Source organism: Sinocyclocheilus rhinocerous, unplaced genomic scaffold (genome assembly GCF_001515625.1).
Source record: "Sinocyclocheilus rhinocerous isolate Xijiao unplaced genomic scaffold, SAMN03320098_v1.1 scaffold843, whole genome shotgun sequence".
Taxonomy (NCBI): domain Eukaryota; kingdom Metazoa; phylum Chordata; class Actinopteri; order Cypriniformes; family Cyprinidae; genus Sinocyclocheilus; species Sinocyclocheilus rhinocerous.
This window is the reverse complement of record NW_015655383.1, coordinates 506,562-527,340: the sequence shown is the minus strand read 5'-3', so window position 1 is coordinate 527,340 and position 20,779 is coordinate 506,562. Positions and strand designations below refer to the sequence as shown.

Sequence of the window (20,779 nt, the reverse complement as noted above, 5' to 3'; positions counted from 1 at the left end):
TATTCTATATGTTTTCTTTTTTATTTATTATATAATAAAAAAAAAACCCTTGTAATGACTAAATGTAACTTGTACAATAACAATAGCATGTTTTTGGGTGTGGCACCATGTCAATACCATGTTCTAAAATCTATCATTACAATTACATATTTTAAATTGCACCATGTCAATGCCATATTTTTTGAGTTGTACTATGGCAATGCCATGTTTTAAATGTGATTCCATGGCGATCCCATGTTTTTGGATGTGATTCCATGGCGATACCATGTTTTTGGATTTGATTCCATGGCGATACCATGTTTTTGGATGTGATTCTATGGCGATACCATGTTTTTGGATGTGATTCCATGGCGATACCATGCTTTTGGATGTGATTCCATGGTGATACCATGTTTTTGAAATCTGTCATGACAATGTACTAAAACTAGCTTGCTCTATTTTTCTATTCTATATGTTTTCTTTTTTATTTATTATATAATAAAAAAAAACCTTGCTAAATGACTAAATGTAACTTGTACAATAACGCATGTTTTTGGGTGTGGCACCATGTCAATACCATGTTCTAAAATCTATCATTACAATTACATATTTTAAATTGCACCATGTCAATGCCATATTTTTTGAGTTGTACTATGGCAATGCCATGTTTTAAATGTGATTCCATGGCGATCCCATGTTTTTGGATGTGATTCCATGGCGATACCATGTTTTTGGATTTGATTCCATGGCGATACCATGTTTTTGGATGTGATTCTATGGCGATACCATGTTTTTGGATGTGATTCCATGGCGATACCATGTTTTTGGATTTGATTCCATGGCGATACCATGTTTTGGATGTGATTCCATGGCGATACCATGTTTTTGATTTGATTCCATGGCAATACCATGTTTTTGGATGTGATTCCATGGCGATACCATGCTTTTGGATGTGATTCCATGGCGATACCATGTTTTTGAAATCTGTCATGACAATGGCATTCTTTTTGTACTTGCACTATGGTAATACCATGTTTTTAAACTTGTAGAATATCAATACTATATTTTTTGGTGGTACTACTATATTCTTTTCATGGTACCATGGTAATACCGTGTTCTTGACATCTATCATGGCAATGACACCCTTTTTAAAGTTGCATCATTATAATACCATGTTTTATGACTTGTATGATGGAAATACCATGTTTTTTTGGATCTGGTACCATGGTAATACCATATTCATGATGTCTATGGCAATGGCAATGCATATTGTTGTTTTTATTTTTTACTTGCACCATGGTAATACCATGTTTTTTTCTCTTATACTATGGTAGTAGAATGTTTTTTTTGTTTTTTTTTTGATCTGGTACCATACCATGTTCTTGACATCTATCATGACATTGCAATGGATTTTTTACTTGCACCATGGTAATACCATGTTTTTTTTTCACTTACAGTATGTCAATACCATATCATGGCGATGGCGTGGTTTTTGTACATGCACTATGGTCATACTATGTTTTTTGGATACGCTACCATGGTAATAGCATGTTTTTGACATTGCCTGCTGTAAAGTTCATACTCCCCAGGGCAGTGTTGCCTTTGTATTGGAGTTATCAATCTAATTGCACCATGGTAATACCATGTTTTTTTCTCTTATACTATGGTAGTAGAATGTTTTTTTTGTTTTTTTTTTGATCTGGTACCATACCATGTTCTTGACATCTATCATGACATTGCAATGGATTTTTTACTTGCACCATGGTAATACCATGTTTTTTTTTCACTTACAGTATGTCAATACCATATCATGGCGATGGCATGGTTTTTGTACATGCACTATGGTCATACTATGTTTTTTGGATACGTTACCATGGTAATAGCATGTTTTTGGCATTGCCTGCTGTAAAGTTCATACTCCCCAGGGCAGTGTTGCCTTTGTATTCGAGTTATCAATCTAAGCTTCTTTCTATTGTCATTATTTCATATCTCTCTTTTGATGCACTTTGAAAATTTTTCCCAGAGTTCTCGGGTGTGGTGCCGTTTGGTTCCCCGATGTAATATTTCAGATCAGATGGTTTCATTACCTGATTCTGCCTCTTTTATTATACAGCACAAAGGCGTTCACGCCATGAAGAAAACCCTGCTTCTATTTCCATCTGACTCACACAATTAGCGGTCGATTAGTGTTTCACTCTTATCAATGAGCTGTGAGATTTCCGTCATGGGCATGCTGAGGAATGTAGGTCACCGGGTTTAGAAAAGCTGTCAGTTTTTAAGGCGTGGGACATAAACATCTGAGAATGTGAATGATATCACCTGACCGGCCCTGTTGTGCTGTTAGCCGGTGTTTAGTCAGCTGAGAACACGTGCCAGTGGCAGTATTGTCTGCGTCTGAAGGTCCTGCTGATAGTTCGTGCAGCTCTTCTTGTTTTGAGTGTGCGGCTCAGAGCCTTGTAATGACTTTTTCCATAAGTCATTTTCCTGTGGGTCTTTGAAAAGAAAGGAATAGTTTCTTTACATGGTATTTTCCATGATAGAATGCTAGGCCAGCTCACAACAGATGCACAGTGAATCTCAGTAGACATATCCAGGTCAACATTCATCACAAAATCAAAACACATGATAAAAAGGAATTCGGTTTTAAACATTAAAGACCTTTTGCACCGTTTTCAGGGCTATTAAGCAAATTTCAACCAATTTTAAGTTAATTAGTAAATTTATATTAATATTTAAAAAATCTACTTAAATATAATACCTTCATACATATAATATGTAATATTCATTCATAAAAAGAATGCTGAAAAAATGTATCACATTTTCCACAAAAATGATAAGCATCAACTATTTTCATAGTAATCAAAAATGGTTCTTAAGCAGAAAATCAACATATCAGAATGATTTCTGAAGGATCATGTGAGAATTTTTTGTGGAAACAGCAATACTTTTTTTTCAGGATTCTTTGATGAATTAAAAGTTCAAAAGAGCAGCATTTTTATTTATTTATTTTTATTTCAAATAATTACTGTTCTTTTGAACTTACTATTCATCAAAGAATCCATCAAAAAAAACAAAAACACACCATTTTCTAGATTGATAATAATGAAATAAATTACACTTTACAATACATTCAAATTGAGAACAGTTATTGTTTTCAATTTATTTTAAATTGAGAATTTATATATAAAAAAAAAAACTTTAACAAATCTTACTGACCACAAAATTTAAATGTAAGTTCACTACCATGATGCACAAATTATTGCTTTGCAATAATGTCTTTTTTATTTAATTTTGTTTTGTTTTGTTTTGTTTTATTGTATTTTATTTTGTTTTGTTTTATTTGTGCTAATGGAAATTATGAGAAATTGTGCATAACAGTCTTAAATGTTTTTTTTTATTTTTTTATTTTATCTTGGGGTGGATATATTTTTCACATGTTTTGTGTATGTTTTTTTTCCCCCAGTGTGTTTTTTTTTGTTTTTTTTTGGTATTTATACGTTTGTTCTCCCCTCTTTCACATACAGTTTTTTTGTAAATGTAAACATTTTTCAGTTTAAGGAGTGTCAACAGAACCTGTAGTTAAAATGACGGCCATCTTAAGAAGTTTTACATTTTAATTTTTGATTAATTTTAGTTTTTACATGGATGCTGTGACTTATGAGTCAGACTGAAGTCACTGGTTCTTAAAAGTCTCGTTCACTTCCCTTTGAGAATTCATTAGTGTGATGTTCATCATCATTTACAACACGCCATTGATGTCTCTTCACCTGCCACAATATTTGCGTTTTGAACATAAGTGTTAACATGTTTAACTTGTTTCCTAAAACACACAAAGACACGGCTGTGTAAACACGTTAAACCCTTACCGAAATTTTACATGTGGGAAAGCTGGCACATTCATAGCGCTTAACGTTTTCTATAACATTATACTCAGTTGAGCTGTTAACTGAAGCGCTGTGTGTTGCTGTGCAGGGTTTGGCTGGAAAGACGGAGGAGGTGAGCAGCACACGGCCAGAGACGCCCAGCACACTGACGGAGGTGGACAGGGAGGTCAGTCTGGACACATATCAGATCACGCTGGAGGAGGTGCTCACCTGGCTGCTGTCGGCCGAAGACACGCTGCACATGCAGGACGACGTGTCCGACGACGTGGAGGAGGTCAAAGACCAGTTCCACACACATGAGGTATATGTGACACACAATAACACCTCATAAACGTTGTTAGCATTTAGAATGCTAAAAAACCATCATCTCTTTGTTCATTGAATTACTCAGGAAGATATAACATAACAATATAACATTACTGTGATTTAAAATAAAAAAATTAAAATAGATGGGTAACGATGAATAACAAACCTTGATGTTGGCTTGACAAAGCTTTGTTTGAAAGTTTGAAATAACTTTGAAACGCTTGAAGTTTGAAGATTTTACTCAATTCTCAAGTCAGTGAAATGTTATTATTATTTTCTACCACATTGCTAAAATGTTTAAATAAATTGTGAACATGATTTAACATGCTGTTAACATGTTAGCACATTGCTAGCATGATATAACATGTTAGATTTAGAATGTTGCTAACATGTTGTTTTATCATGTTTAGGCCTGTCACGATAACAACTTTTTGTTGTGCGATATATTGCCCCAGAAATAATTGCGATAAGCGATATTGTTGTCATTTTAAAGACCATTTTATGCCACTGAATATATAATCATAATGTAATGGCATTATAATGCAAGAAGACCTACACACTTCCAAATGACAACACACTTTTAATTTTTAAGAATATTTAGATCATGGAAATTAAGTATCAAAATATTAGATAGGCCATTGCGCGATAAGTCGATATATTGATTATTGCGACAGGCCTAATCATGTTGCTAGCATGATTTATCACGTTACTAGCATATTTTAGCATGTTGCTAGCATGATTTAGCATGTTTTGATGTTCCTAGCATGTTTTCTAGCATGTTTTTAGCATGATTTAACATGTTTTATCATGTTTCTTGCATGTTTGAGCATGTTGCTAATATGATTAAGCATATTTTGACATGTATCTAGCATATTTTCTAGCATGTTTTTTAGCATGATTTAGCATGCTTTCACGTTTCTTGCATGTTTTAGCATGTTGCTAATATGATTAAGCATATTTTGACATGTTTCTAGCATGTTTTCTAGCATGTTTCCAGCATGTTTTTTTTAGCATGATTTAACATGTTTTATCATGTTTCTAGCATGATTTAGCATTTTTTTCACGTTTCTTGCATGTTTTAACATGTTGCTGGCATGGTTAGCACATAGCTAGCATAAATTAGCATGTTACTAACATGATTTAGCACATCGTCCCAGAATATCCGTTAATCTTTACTAGTGACAGACAACTTAAATACACTATAAGTCTTACAAAAATACAAAAGTTTTGACCCCCTCAATGAAAGTTTTTATTTTATTATTGTTTTATCGGGTTTACGAAAACTGTAAGTCAGATCAGTTAAAGATATAGCAACCCGAGTCAGACCAGTCTGAATGTCTGACCTGAGTTTTGGTGGTTGTAGCTTGAAAACTTTAAGAGGAGATACAGACTAAATTTAGTCTCACATGAAGAAGCTGAAGTAGGATTTCATTATGTTAATAACAAAATTCATCACACCATGAAACCGCCCACCGCTGCTCTTTCTGATTGACCTGAGGACTTTAAGTGTTAGCATGTCCCGTGATCAGATGCTCCGTGTTCCCGTCCTGTCGGAGAACATGCTCCGAACATGCCAGGAATGTGAGGAATTCTGTGAGGCAGAGAGACCTCTGACATAAACTCTGGCACATAAACTCACTCCTGAGTGATGGATCCAGAGCGGGAGGGTGAGGTTTATATTCCTGTCAGAAAGTGAAGGCTAATATGAGGCACTGACGCAGAAACAAAAGCAAGGCAAATGCAGGAAAGCTCTGGGGATCCTCTGAGCACTGGGCTTTTCCTGAAGCTTGAACCTGTTTGTCTCTGCACTCTGGTTCCACTTGAAACATCAGAGATTTAGATAATGTGCAAATGGTTTGTTACGTCATTTGTCTTTTTTGATCGTTTTTCTGTTTCGAGAATAGATCATAAGATACTGTGTGAATGAGTGGCACATTTTCTTCTACTACACATACTCAAGCACAAGTCTCACTGTATGAGTACACGAACACGTGTACTTCATCTCCAGAGCTGCTCTGAGAGTCACTGCACCAGCATTTCACCGTTTCATTTGAGCAAAGCTATCGTCAAATACATTTTCTGAATCTGATCTTCACGGCAAACCACCAAAATAAAAGTTTGCTTTAACTTGAAGAAATTATGGCAGAAATATTTTAGCATTGCTTGAATTTAATCAGCAAACCTCTGTTGTGCAGCACATTTTTGACAAAATACAAATGAAAATGCAATGATGTGTTGTAAAGGAATTGTCTATTTTCATTTTAATATTGATTTTAATAGACTAATTATATAAAAAGATTCATTTCATTTGATTTGATGTTTTATGATTATAAATTTATAGTAAATCACAAAACACAAATTCCAATTTTTGTTAAAGTTGTAATAAATTAATACATTTTCAGTAGGGGTGTAACGGTACACAAACATGATGGTTCGGTACGTACCTCGGTTTTGACGTCATGGTTCGGTATGGTTTCGGTACAGCAGGAGAAAAAAAACCTTAAACTTTTTTTTTTATACAGTCTAAAAGGTTTATTGAATAGTTCACCCAAAAATAAAAATATGCTGAAAATCTACTCACCATCAGGCCTCCTGAAGATGAGCGGATGAGTTGTTATCTTGATGGGAACAAATTTTGAGAAATGTAGCATTTAGTCATTTACTCAGCAATGGATCCTCTCCAATGAATGGGTGCCATCAGAATGAGAGTCCAAACATCTGATAAAAACATCACAGTAATCCACACCAGTCCACCAATTAACATCTTAGGAAGCCAAATACGAGTCCATAATATCTGATCCGTGCATATTTCTCTCCTAATTCAGGCGAGATGACTTTTTCACTGGAGAAAGTGTTATGTATTATGGGCTCGTATTTTATCTGGAAGCAACAGTTTAAAGTTAAAACACATTAGTGATGAATTTGTTTATTACAAAAACAGCAGCTTTTCACTTCACACACTGTTAACTGATGGACTGGAGTGGAGTGGATTGCTTGTGGTAATAGACTAATTATATAAAAAGATTCATTTCATTTGATTTGATGTTTTATGATTATAAATTTATAGTAAATCACAAAACACAAATTCCAATTTTTGTTAAAGTTGTAATAAATTAATACATTTTCAGTAGGGGTGTAACGGTACACAAACATGATGGTTCGGTACGTACCTCGGTTTTGACGTCATGGTTCGGTATGGTTTCGGTACAGCAGGAGAAAAAAAAACCTAAACTTTTTTTTTTTTAATTAAACAATGGTTTACTGAACAAATTGCTTTTTCTTTAAATAAATTCAATTACAATAAAAATTTTCCTAGGGATAAAAATCTACCTCAGCTCCTGCTCTAAACTACAGGGAGCCCTTTTACATTACTATAAGATTACAGCTAACAACAGAGCCCAAACTTAAATATTTGTTTCTTACAAACACGCAGCTTTTCACTTCACACACTGTTAACTGATGGACTGGAGTGGAGTGGATTGCTTGTGGATTATTGTGATGTTTTTATCAGCTGTTTGGACTCTCATTCTGACGGCACCCATTCACTGCAGGGCATCCTTTGTAATGCTACATTTCTCCAAATCTGTTCTAAACAAACATTTGGGCTGAAAAGTAAACCAGTGTTTTTTAGAGTGTAACTTGATCACAATTTGAAAATGATTACTAAGAGACATTAAAAGAAAATTGAGACAAAGTGTATACTTAGCTTTGATAAAGTCTCCTAAAATAGCAACCTCTGATCAATAAAAAGTTCCCAAGGAGACTAGTAGTTAATGAATGATTCTCATCAGAGATCCCGTCTGTGTACACAACCTGTTCACAAATAAAAGCTTTCTCTTTATGATGCCCAATGTGAATTTATCATGAATGCTGAAAGGATAGAGAGAGAGTGTTGTGCAGCACATTTTTGACAAAATACAAATGAAAATGCAATGATGTGTTGTAAAGGAATTGTCTATTTTCATTTTAATATTGATTTTAATAGACTAATTATATAAAAAGATTCATTTCATTTGATTTGATGTTTTATGATTATAAATTTATAGTAAATCACAAAACACAAATTCCAATTTTTGTTAAAGTTGTAATAAATTAATACATTTTCAGTAGGGGTGTAACGGTACACAAACATGATGGTTCGGTACGTACCTCGGTTTTGACGTCATGGTTCGGTATGGTTTCGGTACAGCAGGAGAAAAAAAACCTTAAACTTTTTTTTTTTTAATTAAACAATGGTTTACTGAACAAATTGCTTTTTCTTTAAATAAATTCAATTACAATAAAAATTTTCCTAGGGATAAAAATCTACCTCAGCTCCTGCTCTAAACTACAGGGAGCCCTTTTACATTACTATAAGATTACAGCTAACAACAGAGCCCAAACTTAAATTCAATTACTATTTATTTTTAACTACAATAATGAACACTAAAAAAAAAAAAAAAAATTGTATGCAAACATGTAAATTACACATAATGCAGTTTTTAAATAAACTTTTAAATTATACAATTTCTATTTGTTGTTGAAATACAATCATTTACACAGTGGCTGTAATAACTTGTTTCATAAAAGATTTATCTAAACATACATTAAATAATAAAGACATCATGAACTGGTAAAGTAAAATATAATGAAGAATATAGTCTAATATTTCTAAAAATGCTCTTCTCTAGACTTCATTTCCCTAGCAAATAACGAGCTGTGGACACTGATGACTTGCCTGAGGTAAATGAAATGCTACGTGGCATTTTGTTTACAAGCTGTTTTAATGACGCCTTTCTGCGGTTGAAACACTAATTAAACGATTACATGAGATGTTCATTAATGTTTATTTCACGTTAAAACTAGTAATAAAGAGGAAAGAGATGATTATGCGCTCACTCGCACTCTGTGCTGCCAAGGCTTCTATACAGCGATCTCTCACGCCTCATCAAAGAGTGCCAAAACGGCATTTATTGTCTGAATTTCCTGAAAAAAATGGAACGAGTTGTTTGGTACATGTGCGCACCGAACCGAAAAACCCGTACCGAAAATTTTCGGTACAAATACATGTACCGTTACACCCCTAATTTTCAGTAAAATTAGTTCTTATTTATTTAAACCATTAATACAGAATTTACAAAAAGTTAAAATAGAAAACCGAATTGAAGAAAAATTAAGCAGACATATTTATAAAACATTGGATAAAGATATATAAATTGCCATAAATTAAAATCAACATAGATTAATAAATGCTGTAAAAAAATGCTATTGTTAGTTCATACTTTAAACATTTATTAATGTCAACACATTTTATTATAAAAAATGTTACCGTTCCCATGTTTTTTTTGGCAAAAATAAAAGCCTACAGTAAGTATGATGAACTGTATTACTTGATGAAATAATTATTTTTAAATGCAATATGCTGTGCCTAAAACACAATTAACCATGGTAAAGTCATCATAATGCTCTCCCTCATGTCAGTTTTTGCCATAATAAACCATCAAACGGTGCAGCTGCTTATTACATGACTACTTATCAAATAAATAAATGCATAAATATTATTAAATTATTATGGTTATTTATTATATAAGAAAACTTTGCCAATAAATGCCAATAAATACATATAAAAATGTACTGGGTTTCTTACATAAAAATGCATTTATCTTAAAATATAGCATATTTAAACCTTTTTTTGTTTGTTTAGAACAGTCTAAATGACTTGTACTCTAAGACATCTGTGAAGATGGTTTGTAGTCATCCTGGTAACTGATGTGTCGTTTTGCCGCCTCAGGCGTTTATGATGGAATTGACAGCCCACCAGAGCAGCGTGGGTAACGTCTTACAGGCGGGAAACCAGCTGATCGCTCAAGGCAACCTGAGTGAGGAAGAGGAGGATGAGATCCGAGAACAAATGACACTGCTCAACTCCCGCTGGGAAAACCTGCGGGTCGCCAGCATGGACCGTCAGTCCAGGTACGGACGCACACATTCCTACCGAAGTCTTCTGTTTGAAGAGTGTGCTTGAATTTGTCATCTCTCCTCTGTCTTCAGACTTCATGAAGTTCTGATGAACCTTCAGCAACAGCAGCTCCAGCAGCTCTCTGATTGGCTGACGCAGACGGAGGGGCAGATCCGTAAGATGGAGAAAGAGCCAATAGCAGGAGACATGGAGGGATATCTTCCCCAGATAGAGGAGCACAAAGTAAGAGAAGCATTTGATTCTCTAAGTAGGACTTGGTATAACCATCTATGTCATGGTGTGTCATGATACATTGTGATGCATCACAAAATTATACAGTCTAAAAGGTTTATTGAATAGTTCACCCAAAAATAAAAATATGCTGAAAATCTACTCACCATCAGGCCTCCTGAAGATGAGCGGATGAGTTGTTATCTTGATGGGAACAAATTTTGAGAAATGTGAGAAGAATGAATAAGCAAATCAACACGCCCCAGTGAACGAGGGGCAAACACGACCTCTGCGTGTTTGTTCAGTTAGCGAATGGAGAACACACACACACGTTCGCTCCCACACACATGCTTACGTTTAGGAACACGACCTCTGCGTGTTTGTTCAGTTAGGTAATGGAGAACACACACACACACGTTTGCTCCCACACACATGCTTACGTTTAGGAGCCTCGCAGTCTCATAGGAAGGGTACCACATCACCCTAGTGCTTCCACATTATTTACGGAGACACGCACATGTACACTTTCATACTTGACACAGTACAGAGTCAAAAAATATCCACCCCAAATCCTACCACATCAAACTTATTCTGAAAAACCTGTTAACAACATGCCCTGGGCAGATCTGACCCAAAATTAAAAGAAAGGTATTAGAAATTGTATCTAGATTTAACAAAATGAAACCAATATTTTGAATTACATGTAATAAAGTCTTTTGCATTATGACATTATTTTTATGTTTCAGCTTCCAGTTCTGTTTTATTTCCTGTAAAATAATAAATAAATACATACATACATACATACATACATACATAAAATCACTGTTGTAATAATTGCAATGTGAAAAAAAAAATCAATAATTATTATTATAATTTCAGATGATAATATGGTGATTGGTGATTTTGTAATGTCTTAATAAATGTGCATTTCCTCTTTTCTGGGTAAATTAAGAAACTTAACAAAATGTAATCAAAGTATACTTAAGACCATTCCTTAACCTTTTGACCTCTTTTTCTGTGTCATTTCCTCAGGTTTTGCAGAATGATCTGGAGCTGGAACAGGTTAAGGTGAACTCTCTCACGCACATGGTTGTGGTCGTGGATGAGAACAGCGGGGAGAGCGCCACTGCTGCCCTGGAGGAACAACTGCAGGTAGAGGACAACATGCAGGATATAATGTTTTTATTTGTTGTTTCAAAATGACTGTAATTATGAAATGGCTACTCAGAGAGTCTGGTCAGAGCTGTTATTTTCTTCAGACATACAAATTATAGAACTCACGTGTTTCAATTCTAAAAAAAATATTAAGTGTCAGCTGTTGTTTCTTTTTTTTTTCTTCTTTTTTTTTTATTGCTTAATGTACATAAGACAGGGAACAACCAACAATGTAAGACATTTCCATTGAGACAAACACAGAGTTTACATTAAAGAAGAATAAAAGAAAAAAAAACATAAAAAATAAATAAATACATAAATAAACACAAGGAGCAAGGATGAAAAATAAAAATAAAAATTCAATAAAATTGAATTCACCGATTTAACTACTCTTGGGGCAGTATACAAAGCTTGAGATAAATAAATAAGTTTAGATATTCCCTCAGTTTTAGTCAAGAGAATTCTACCCAATATAGATAGGTCTCGAGATAACCAATGATTTAAGGATTTTTTTCATGCTTTCTATTTTAGAGTTAAAATTTGAGTGTTCTCTATTAACACCATTTTTAGTAATCATAACCCCTAAATACTTAACCTATTGTTTCACTGGAATGCCCTCTATAGCGTCTAAGTTACAATTATGGATCGCCATTAATTCACATTTTTTAAAGTTTAGAGTCAGACCTGATGCCTTTGAGAAGACAGAATTTTTTTCAATAACTAATGGAAGCACCTCTTTATTTTTAAGAAATAAAAGAGTGTCGTCTGCAAATTGGCTTATAGTAAAGGTCCTACCGTGTTCTCTATTAACAACATTTTTAGTAATCATAACCCCTAAATACTTAACCTCTTTTTTCACTGGAATGCCCTCTATATCGTCTAAGTTACAATTATGGATCGCCATTAATTCACATTTTTTAAAGTTTAGAGTCAGACCTGATGCCTTTGAGAAGACAGAATTTTTTTCAATAACTAATGGAAGCACCTCTTTATTTTTAAGAAATAAAAGAGTGTCGTCTGCAAATTGGCTTATAGTAAAGGTCCTACCAAGAACGTCTATGCCTATATTATCCTCAAAATCTTTTATGAATAAAGACATTAGTTTGGTTATAATCAAGCCTAGTCTAATATGACTGTGAATGCTTCTCCCTTTGATAAAAGCCGAATGTGTTTCACTGATAATTTCACCAATACCCTTTTTTAGTCTATTCGCAAAAACATGAGAGAGCAATTTGAAATAATTACATAAAAGAGTTATTGGTCTCCAATTGTCTAAAAATAATTTATCTTTGTTCGACTTTGGAACTAGAATAATTAAATCACGCTTCATCGATGGTGATAATTCAGCTTTATCTATACATTCTTTTAATGCTTCGAAAACTACGATTCTTATTTCTGGCCAAAAATGTTTATATAGTTCTACTGTGATGCCTTCAATACCTGGGGACTTTCCATTAGACATTTGTTAAATAGCAGTGTCTAATTCTGAAATCTCAATGTCAGCTTCCATCATATTTCTAAAATCAGAGTCTATAATAGGAATTTTGTCTTTTAAACAGGAAAAGAAGAGATCACAATCGTTTTCTGTAAATTTAGATTTATATAAATCATTATAGAAGGAATATACTGTATGTAGTCATCAATTAGTGTTTTTTCTTCACTTATACAATTATTAATGCTAAGTTTATTAATAGTTTTTAGAGCTTGTTTTTGTTTTTCTAAATTAAAGAAATATGAAGAATTTTTTCCCCCTTCCTCAATCCACCTGGCTCTAGATCGTATAAATGCTCCTTTAGCCTTTTCTGTATAAAAATCATCCAACTCTGATTGAAGAATGTGAAGTTCTTTTTCCTCACTCTCACTAAGGATGTCTTTATTACCGAAATAATTTAGTCTTGATAAGATTGTTGTCTGCCTAAATTTTCTAGCATTTGCAATTTGTTTCCCTTCTTTAATTGCTAATTTTTTTACAGTAAATTTGACCCATTCCCATTTGCCAATTGAGGTTAATTCAGAAATGGTTTTAACATTGTTGATCATTAACAAAATAGAATTACAAAAAGATTCACATTTTAGTAAATTATTATTAAACTTCCAATGAGTTCTGGTAGACGTTGAGCTGCCATTACTCCTAAGAGAAAGTGATATGGCACTGTGATCAGTTAAAACTGAAGGAGAAATATTACAGTCAAATGTAGAAGAAAGAAGATTACTAGTTATCAACCAAAAATCCAACATGGAACGCTGAATGCGCCCTGAAAAGGACCCCCATGTAAATAGTTTTTTATGTGGGTTCTTTGCACGCCAAAGATCAATTAGATCAAGAAACTGAGATCTATTATAAACCAGGGGGTTATAGGAAAAAGTGGTGAAAGGAGTGGGATATCTATCCTGTTATTCATCTGGAACAGCGTTAAAATCCCCTCCAATAATAATTTTGTCTGTAAAATATGTGTTCTTCCAGTCATCAATTTTTGTAGCCATATTCTGAAAAAAAAAAACTTATTAGCGGCCTTGTTAGTGTAGCTGTTGTTTCTTAAGCACTAATTTTCATATCACCATAAAAAGTAGTAAAATAAAACGCATAACCATGTTTGTGTTTTGCTGAAAACTCATTATGTCTGGCAGTCATTACTGGTAATATTCATATTTCAATTAATTGTTCATTCCTGCCATCTGTAAGGAAATCTTCAAATACTATTGTTTTAAGAGAAAAATACATTATGGTGTGTGTACCAGTGTGCAATGTTGTTTTACTAGAGTTATAGAGATTAAGGTGAATGCTTTATGGTGATCAAGGTGAATGTTACATTGATTGCAGTAAAGAATGAACTTTACAGTAAGTTTCTTCTCACCTAAAGTGCAAAGGTAATCGAACCAAGCTGTTTTCCATGCCTTTACTGATAGCTCCTCTAAGTATTGAGATCTATTAATGTTGGGCACAGTGCTGAGAATTCATTGGATGCAGCACAGCAAGAAACTTGGAACTGAACAGACATTTGACACTCCCAGAGGCCGTAAACGTGTATGAAAAGTAATTCAGTGAATAACTTTCCTTCTTTTGTTTTTCCTTCTGTTCTTTACAGTCACTGGGAGAGCGCTGGGCGGCAGTGTGTCGCTGGACGGAGGAACGCTGGAATAAACTTGAGGAATTTCAGCTGGTGTGGCAGCGGTTGCTTGATGACCAGGTGAGGCCTGATACCAAAAATCCAACATTCCAGGGTAACAAATCACAAAATTGATGAGGCCCTTTTATACGTTTTCAAATAATTGCAAATCGAACTTCGAGTGGTTACAATCATCCGGGTTTAAATCGCGCTCAAATTGATTTGATTTATATTTACACTGAATATTTACACTGAAGCTCTCAGGCGGCTATGGTAAGGGGCATTCATAATAGGACCCCTTTAAGTTTGTAAATTAAAAAAAAAATGTTTTCATGATCAATTTCTGTAGTGTTTGAGTACTTGAATATGTTTGTTTTTGCCCATCCATACAATAACTTCAGTCCAGCACAAACCTGAAGTTACTAAAGCTTCTGGCCAAAAAATAATCAGAGGTGTGCCTCAGGGCTCTGTGTTGGGCCCCATTGTATTGTGCTCTTATCTTGGACTTGGAATGTTCATTGAATGCATTTAAGGGTCAGATTGCTATTTTAACAGTTTAGGCTGCATTCTGGGAAAGGGTGAGATTCAATTATGGCGGTTTATGACTTGCAGATACCATTACCATTGACCCATTACATCATTAGTGTAGAGTGCACTGCACACAATCTTATTTTCACACTTCCCCCGTCTGGACCACTTCCGTCAGTCTGCAAACCGAACTGTGATGTAAAGCAGAGGATATTGTCTATGATATTACATTAAATTAATGCTTTTTATGCCAAAGTACTGTGTAAGGGAGGGTAGTATGGTTATTTTCTCTTTTTATTTGGAGCAATATATGAATGATGAAGCATTTTTCTATTGGAGAATCAACTTTCTTCTCATCCATTCAGAGTTTATTTGGATCATGGCTAGCAGATAAGGAGAAGGCCTTGAGTGAAGTTCAGACGAGTGATTTTAAAGACCCTAGTGAAATAAATGCCAGCGTCCGCAGATTAGCCGTGAGTAGACAAACATACATCATTTCATATTTGGAATTTTTTATTACTTGCCCATAGTTTTGGCTATATGTTTAAATAACATAATTTTCTGAGAACATAAATCATTGTAATTTTAAGATTGTAAACTTAGGTTTTACAAATAACAACTGAAATCTACCAGGTTGATAAGAGCATTGCTGTTTTGTCCTCTGACTCTTTGCAGAGTCTTAAGGAGGATATGGCCCAGAAGCGGAGGGCCCTGAGTGCTCTGTCAGATGCTGGACAGGATGTGATGGTGCTGTTAAACAGTCCAGCTGCAGCTCAGAGGATCGAAGCAGACACAGACCTACTGACCCAACGTTGGGACAACCTGGTCCAAAAACTAGAGGACTGCTCCAGCCAAGTCAGATAAATGCATCTCACGTGTTTATGTTAATGCACATTAGCTTTTTATATGATCTTGATTCCAAGCGTCTGTTCGGTTTCCAGGTAACCGAAGCGGTGTCCGTGACTGGGATGCCCCAGATACAGGAGAGGGTTTTCATGGAGACAGTCACAACAGTAACAACATGGATGGAGCAAACCTTCACCAGCAGTGACCGAGAGCTACCGCCACCTGCCCCACCAAAAAGACGACATCTTGATATCGACGGCGAGCTCAGGAGACTGTACGACAAACACACCTCTTCCTTGTAAAAAAACACAGAAATCTCTTTTATCAGTCCCTCCAGGATTTTGAGATTGTCAAAATCAGTCAAACTTTGTATTTTTTGCTTGAATTTTTGTCTTATTTTTGCAATTAAAAAAAAAAGTTAACTTGAGAGGGGTAAAGCAATATTAGCTAAAATCCATAATTCCAAATCCAAACAAGTTATTTAATACGTGTTCAGAATGTGCTGCCAGAATACCGTGCATAGTCATTACCGTGATATATCGCATTACCGAATACCGGCACAAGTCTAGCTGCCACTTTATTGCAGTGAATTCCATTGTAACCATATGAAAGTGTTTAAACGGAAAGAAAAGTTGCAGTTTCAGGCAGTCCCATTTGAGCGATGGATATATATATATATATATATATATATATGTATTTATATGCGTATGCATATGTTACTGAATATAATGTATATTAGTCCTCATAATGAGTGATTTCACCAGCAACTATCATGAAATTGTTGCTTTCATCATGCGGTTTTGACTGTGTTCATAATGAGCACATTTGGGAACCATTAGCATAAGCTATACAGTGTTTACACACTTAACACACTGCTCTGTTGTTCTGCTCAGCTGTAGCACTCCCTCATGTGAACCCGGTGTGATGTTTATATGTTTTTTTAGAGCTGAAACTGATGTTCCCAAGCTTTTGTCTCAGCTGGCTGAATGGAAGTCATCTGCCCGAGCTGCTGAAGACCCCCCTGTCCTGAAGGAAAAACTACAGGTGATTTATTATAACAATAACATTTACCTGTTCATATATTTGGTCTACTGAATATATTTGTCCCATATCTGTAGACCCTGGGTATGGAGCTTGCTGAAAACGAGGGGGCAGTGAAAGAGTTGGTGCAGAAAGGAGAGAAGATGATTGAACAGCTGGAGAAAGGTAGGGGATTGTGAGTGATTTTCTCGATAAATGATGGTTCCTGTTTTCTCCTACTGATTAAAATCACTCTTATCTGTCTATACAGCAGGTCTGTCTTCAGAGGAGGCCCGTTCTGGCCTGGACTCTGTGCATAAAGAATGGGAGAGCTGCCAGAACCTGATCCAGGATCTGAGGAACCGAGCTCAAGTTCTAGAGCGAGTGGCAGCGGTTCAATCAGGACTGAAGGCTGTAAATGAATTCTTGCAGGAACAGGAGAAGTGGTTGATCTCCACAAAAGGGTTTAGAGCCAAGGACAACCAGCAGGAACTCCAGGCACTCAAAGATGACTGTGAGGTCTGTCAAATACCAGGCAATTTTTATGCAAGACACTTTACTCAAATCAGATGTTAAAGGGAATCTAGCAGTATACTCTTAAAAAATAAAGGTTCTTTATTGGCATTGATGGTTCCATGAAGAACCGTCAACATCTATAGAACCTTTCCATTGCACAAAATGGTGAAACAAAGTTATTCAGATTATTTTATTATCAGATAAAAAACAAAACAAAGAACCTTTATTTTTAAGATTGCAGCAACAAGTTAAAACCCACTCTGAATGCCTTATGTGATTTTGCAGTGTAACATAGAGTTGTTAACAGAGCAAATATGTACTGTATGTACTGTACTGTGTTTCAGACTCGAATAGCAGAGCTGGAAAAGCTTCTGCCGCAGGTGGAAGATCTCTGTTCTCAGACGGAGCGTCTGGCCGCAGAACCTGGTGCCCCTGATACCATGAGGCCCAGTGTGACAGCACTGGCATCACGCCACAGCACAACTATTCAAGAGCTCAAGACGCGGCAGCAGGACATCACTATAGGTAGACATTTCCAAATTGCAGCCTTTACACTACGCTCTCATAACATTTAAAGAATGTCACTCCAGCCTGCAATTTGAGGGAACTTGGGATTTTGAAAACCGGTAGTTGAGCTTTTCTATCTAAGTTACAAATATAGAGAAATGAAATCACTTCTGGAAAAAAAGAACAACACATTCTTAAAGGATTGCATTTAAAGGGAATATTTCAGCCAACAATGTCATCGTTTATTCATCCTCATGTCATGTCAACGCATGTTCATTCTGTCAAACACAAAAGAAATTTTGAAGAATGTCCAACCTGCTCTTTCCATACTGTAAAATAGACTTTAACTGGTTCTGTCAAGCTCCAAAAATGACACAAAAGTACCATAGAAGTTTATGTGAGCTGTCAATTAGGTAGCAAGTTTCAAACTCTCGACATAGGTAATCACGCCACACAGCTAGCGCAAGAGACGCAACTCACAATTGATTTCAGTAGAGCAGTTAGCATGTTGCTAAGCTAACAATGTGAAACCAAACTCATGGTAAAGTAAAGTGTCCATTAGATGCTCATTTGAGAACATCACCAACAGTTGTAGACCATCCAGAGCCCTAATTTCTAATATTAGTACATGGTGCTAACAATGCCAAGCTTTTATTCTCTGATAAAATGTCCTTTAATTTTGAAGTCACTTTGGATAAAAACTTCTGTTTTTGTGTTACGAGTACAACTACCTTAAATGCTGCCTATGTAGGCAGTTCACTAGTTTTTGGAGCAGATCTACAGAAAGATTGAGGCTCACTGAGATTTTTATAAGTCCCGGGGCTTGAATTGGTGCCAAGGGGTGCAGTACCTCTGTTTCTCTGTCCTCCGTTTCTCTTGTTCTCTTCAGTTTTATTTAAAGACAGAAATAGTGACTTATGCAACAGGTAAATCATTTGTGGAGCCAACAAGAGCAGAGCCAGAGTGAGAGAAAGCAGTCTATTTATGGCTGTAATGTCAGCGTGGCCCATGAGAAAGCTTTTACACACTGATAAACCTCTGAGTGTGTGTGTGTGTGCTAGAAAGAGCTCTAAGTAAGAGTACATCAGTGTTTAACCTTAAAGCTTGAGCAAATCTCTCTCACACCCACTTTTAGCCAGCCATGGAAATGAGGGCATACCATAGACTTCTATTGTTTTACATACAGCTAATTATGACTATAGACTGACCCCATTCTGAAAACCTTTCAGAAATAAATTTGATTAAACCAGAATAAAAATGGCAACAATAACAAAATGTTTCTTTCTTAAAAATAGTTGTTCCTAATTGAGAACATTCCCAGATCTCCCACAGTGATGTTTTTTTCAAATTTAGCGAACTTCTGGGACCATTTTGTGCTCAAAGTGTAGTTAAATACACAAACACAAACATATTTGCTTAGCTGATTAACATACCATAGACTACTGATATATTTATATAAAGCTAATTGTTGCTTTATATAAATAAAGCCTACAATTAGCTAAAACAGCTACAAATAGCTTTATAATAGCTTTATAAAATTTATAATAGCTTTGTTATAAAGCTATTTATAACAAAATAGCTTTATAACAAAGCTATTTTGTTATAAAGCCCCCCCCCCCCAAGTCAGATTCCCAGTGGAATGCTCTCTGACAGCAAATGCAATTAATTTGCTTCCTTCTTTTCTGAGAAGATCAATAATATCAGAAAGGCGATTAGCACATCCTCAAGTTATGCAGAGGTCAGACAGATTCGACGGCAATTTCAAAAATATGTTACTGTCTGTTTTTGAAGCAATTGATAGCAAAATTTTGGAAGAAATAGTACAGCACCTTAAATCGTCAACCTGCTATCTTGACATACTTCCCACATATTTTTTCAAAAGGGTGCTTAACTGTTTGGAAGCAGATCTCTTAGAAGTGGTGAATGCCTCACTTCTTTCTGGGACTTTTCCAAACTCCCTGAAAACTGCAGTTGTTAAACCCGTTCTGAAAAAGAGCAATCTTGATAACACCATATTGAGCAACTATAGACCAATATCAAATCTTCCTTTTATAGGCAAGATTATTGAAAAGGTAATTTTTAATCAGCTGAACAAATACTTAAACTCAAATGGATACCTGGACAATTTTCAATCTGGTTTCCGACCGCATCACAGCACAGAGACAGCACTCATTAAAATAATAAATGATATTTGCTTTAATTCTGATTCTGGCAAATATCAGTTCTGGTACTACTAGATTTCAGTGCTGCGTTTGACACTGTCGATCATAACGTCCTTCTAGAAGAGACAGGAAAACTGGGTCGGGCTTTCTGGGATGGTAATCAAATGGTTCAGGTCATACTTAGAAGGGAGAGGTTATTATGTGAGTATAGGAGAGCATAAGTCTAAGTGGCATGAGTTCTATGATGTGCTACAGGCCGTGATCGACGAAATACCAAGACATGATCTCAAAATCGTTATTGGAGACATGAATGCCCAGTTCAGCCGTGACTGCCAGGGTTCCGAAGACGCCTCCATAGCATAACGTGAGGTAAACAGCAAAGATAACAAGCTTTTCAAAATGAAAACAAAAAGAAAAGTAAAACTAAACTTGCTGTCGGTGACAGTGCTTGCATGTTTTTGTCCCACAAGAATACCAACATGTTCACCTTTGGTTTAAGAAGCGGTCTTTTACTTTACTTTAACATGAAAACCATCCATCGTTTCCTCAATACTCGCATCATTTTTGCTGCACGCAGCTTCGCGCTCCTGACGCGGCGAG

The 20,779-nt window shown here is 35.5% G+C and overlaps 1 protein-coding gene across 1 annotated transcript in view; it reads left to right on the top strand.

The window, feature by feature from the left end:
- Positions 1-2,203: 2,203 nt before the first annotated feature.
- The window catches only part of LOC107718008 (utrophin-like), a 200,930-nt gene continuing 182,354 nt past the window's right edge, over positions 2,204-20,779 (top strand). Inside the window, exons 1-13 of the mRNA XM_016524923.1 lie at positions 2,204-2,221; positions 3,952-4,164; positions 9,940-10,121; positions 10,200-10,350; positions 11,371-11,490; positions 14,580-14,681; positions 15,494-15,601; positions 15,804-15,983; positions 16,070-16,248; positions 16,919-17,018; positions 17,093-17,180; positions 17,266-17,513; positions 17,855-18,035. Coding sequence (XP_016380409.1) covers positions 2,204-2,221; positions 3,952-4,164; positions 9,940-10,121; positions 10,200-10,350; positions 11,371-11,490; positions 14,580-14,681; positions 15,494-15,601; positions 15,804-15,983; positions 16,070-16,248; positions 16,919-17,018; positions 17,093-17,180; positions 17,266-17,513; positions 17,855-18,035 — 1,870 coding nt within the window. The remainder of the gene's footprint in view (positions 2,222-3,951; positions 4,165-9,939; positions 10,122-10,199; positions 10,351-11,370; positions 11,491-14,579; positions 14,682-15,493; positions 15,602-15,803; positions 15,984-16,069; positions 16,249-16,918; positions 17,019-17,092; positions 17,181-17,265; positions 17,514-17,854; positions 18,036-20,779) is intronic.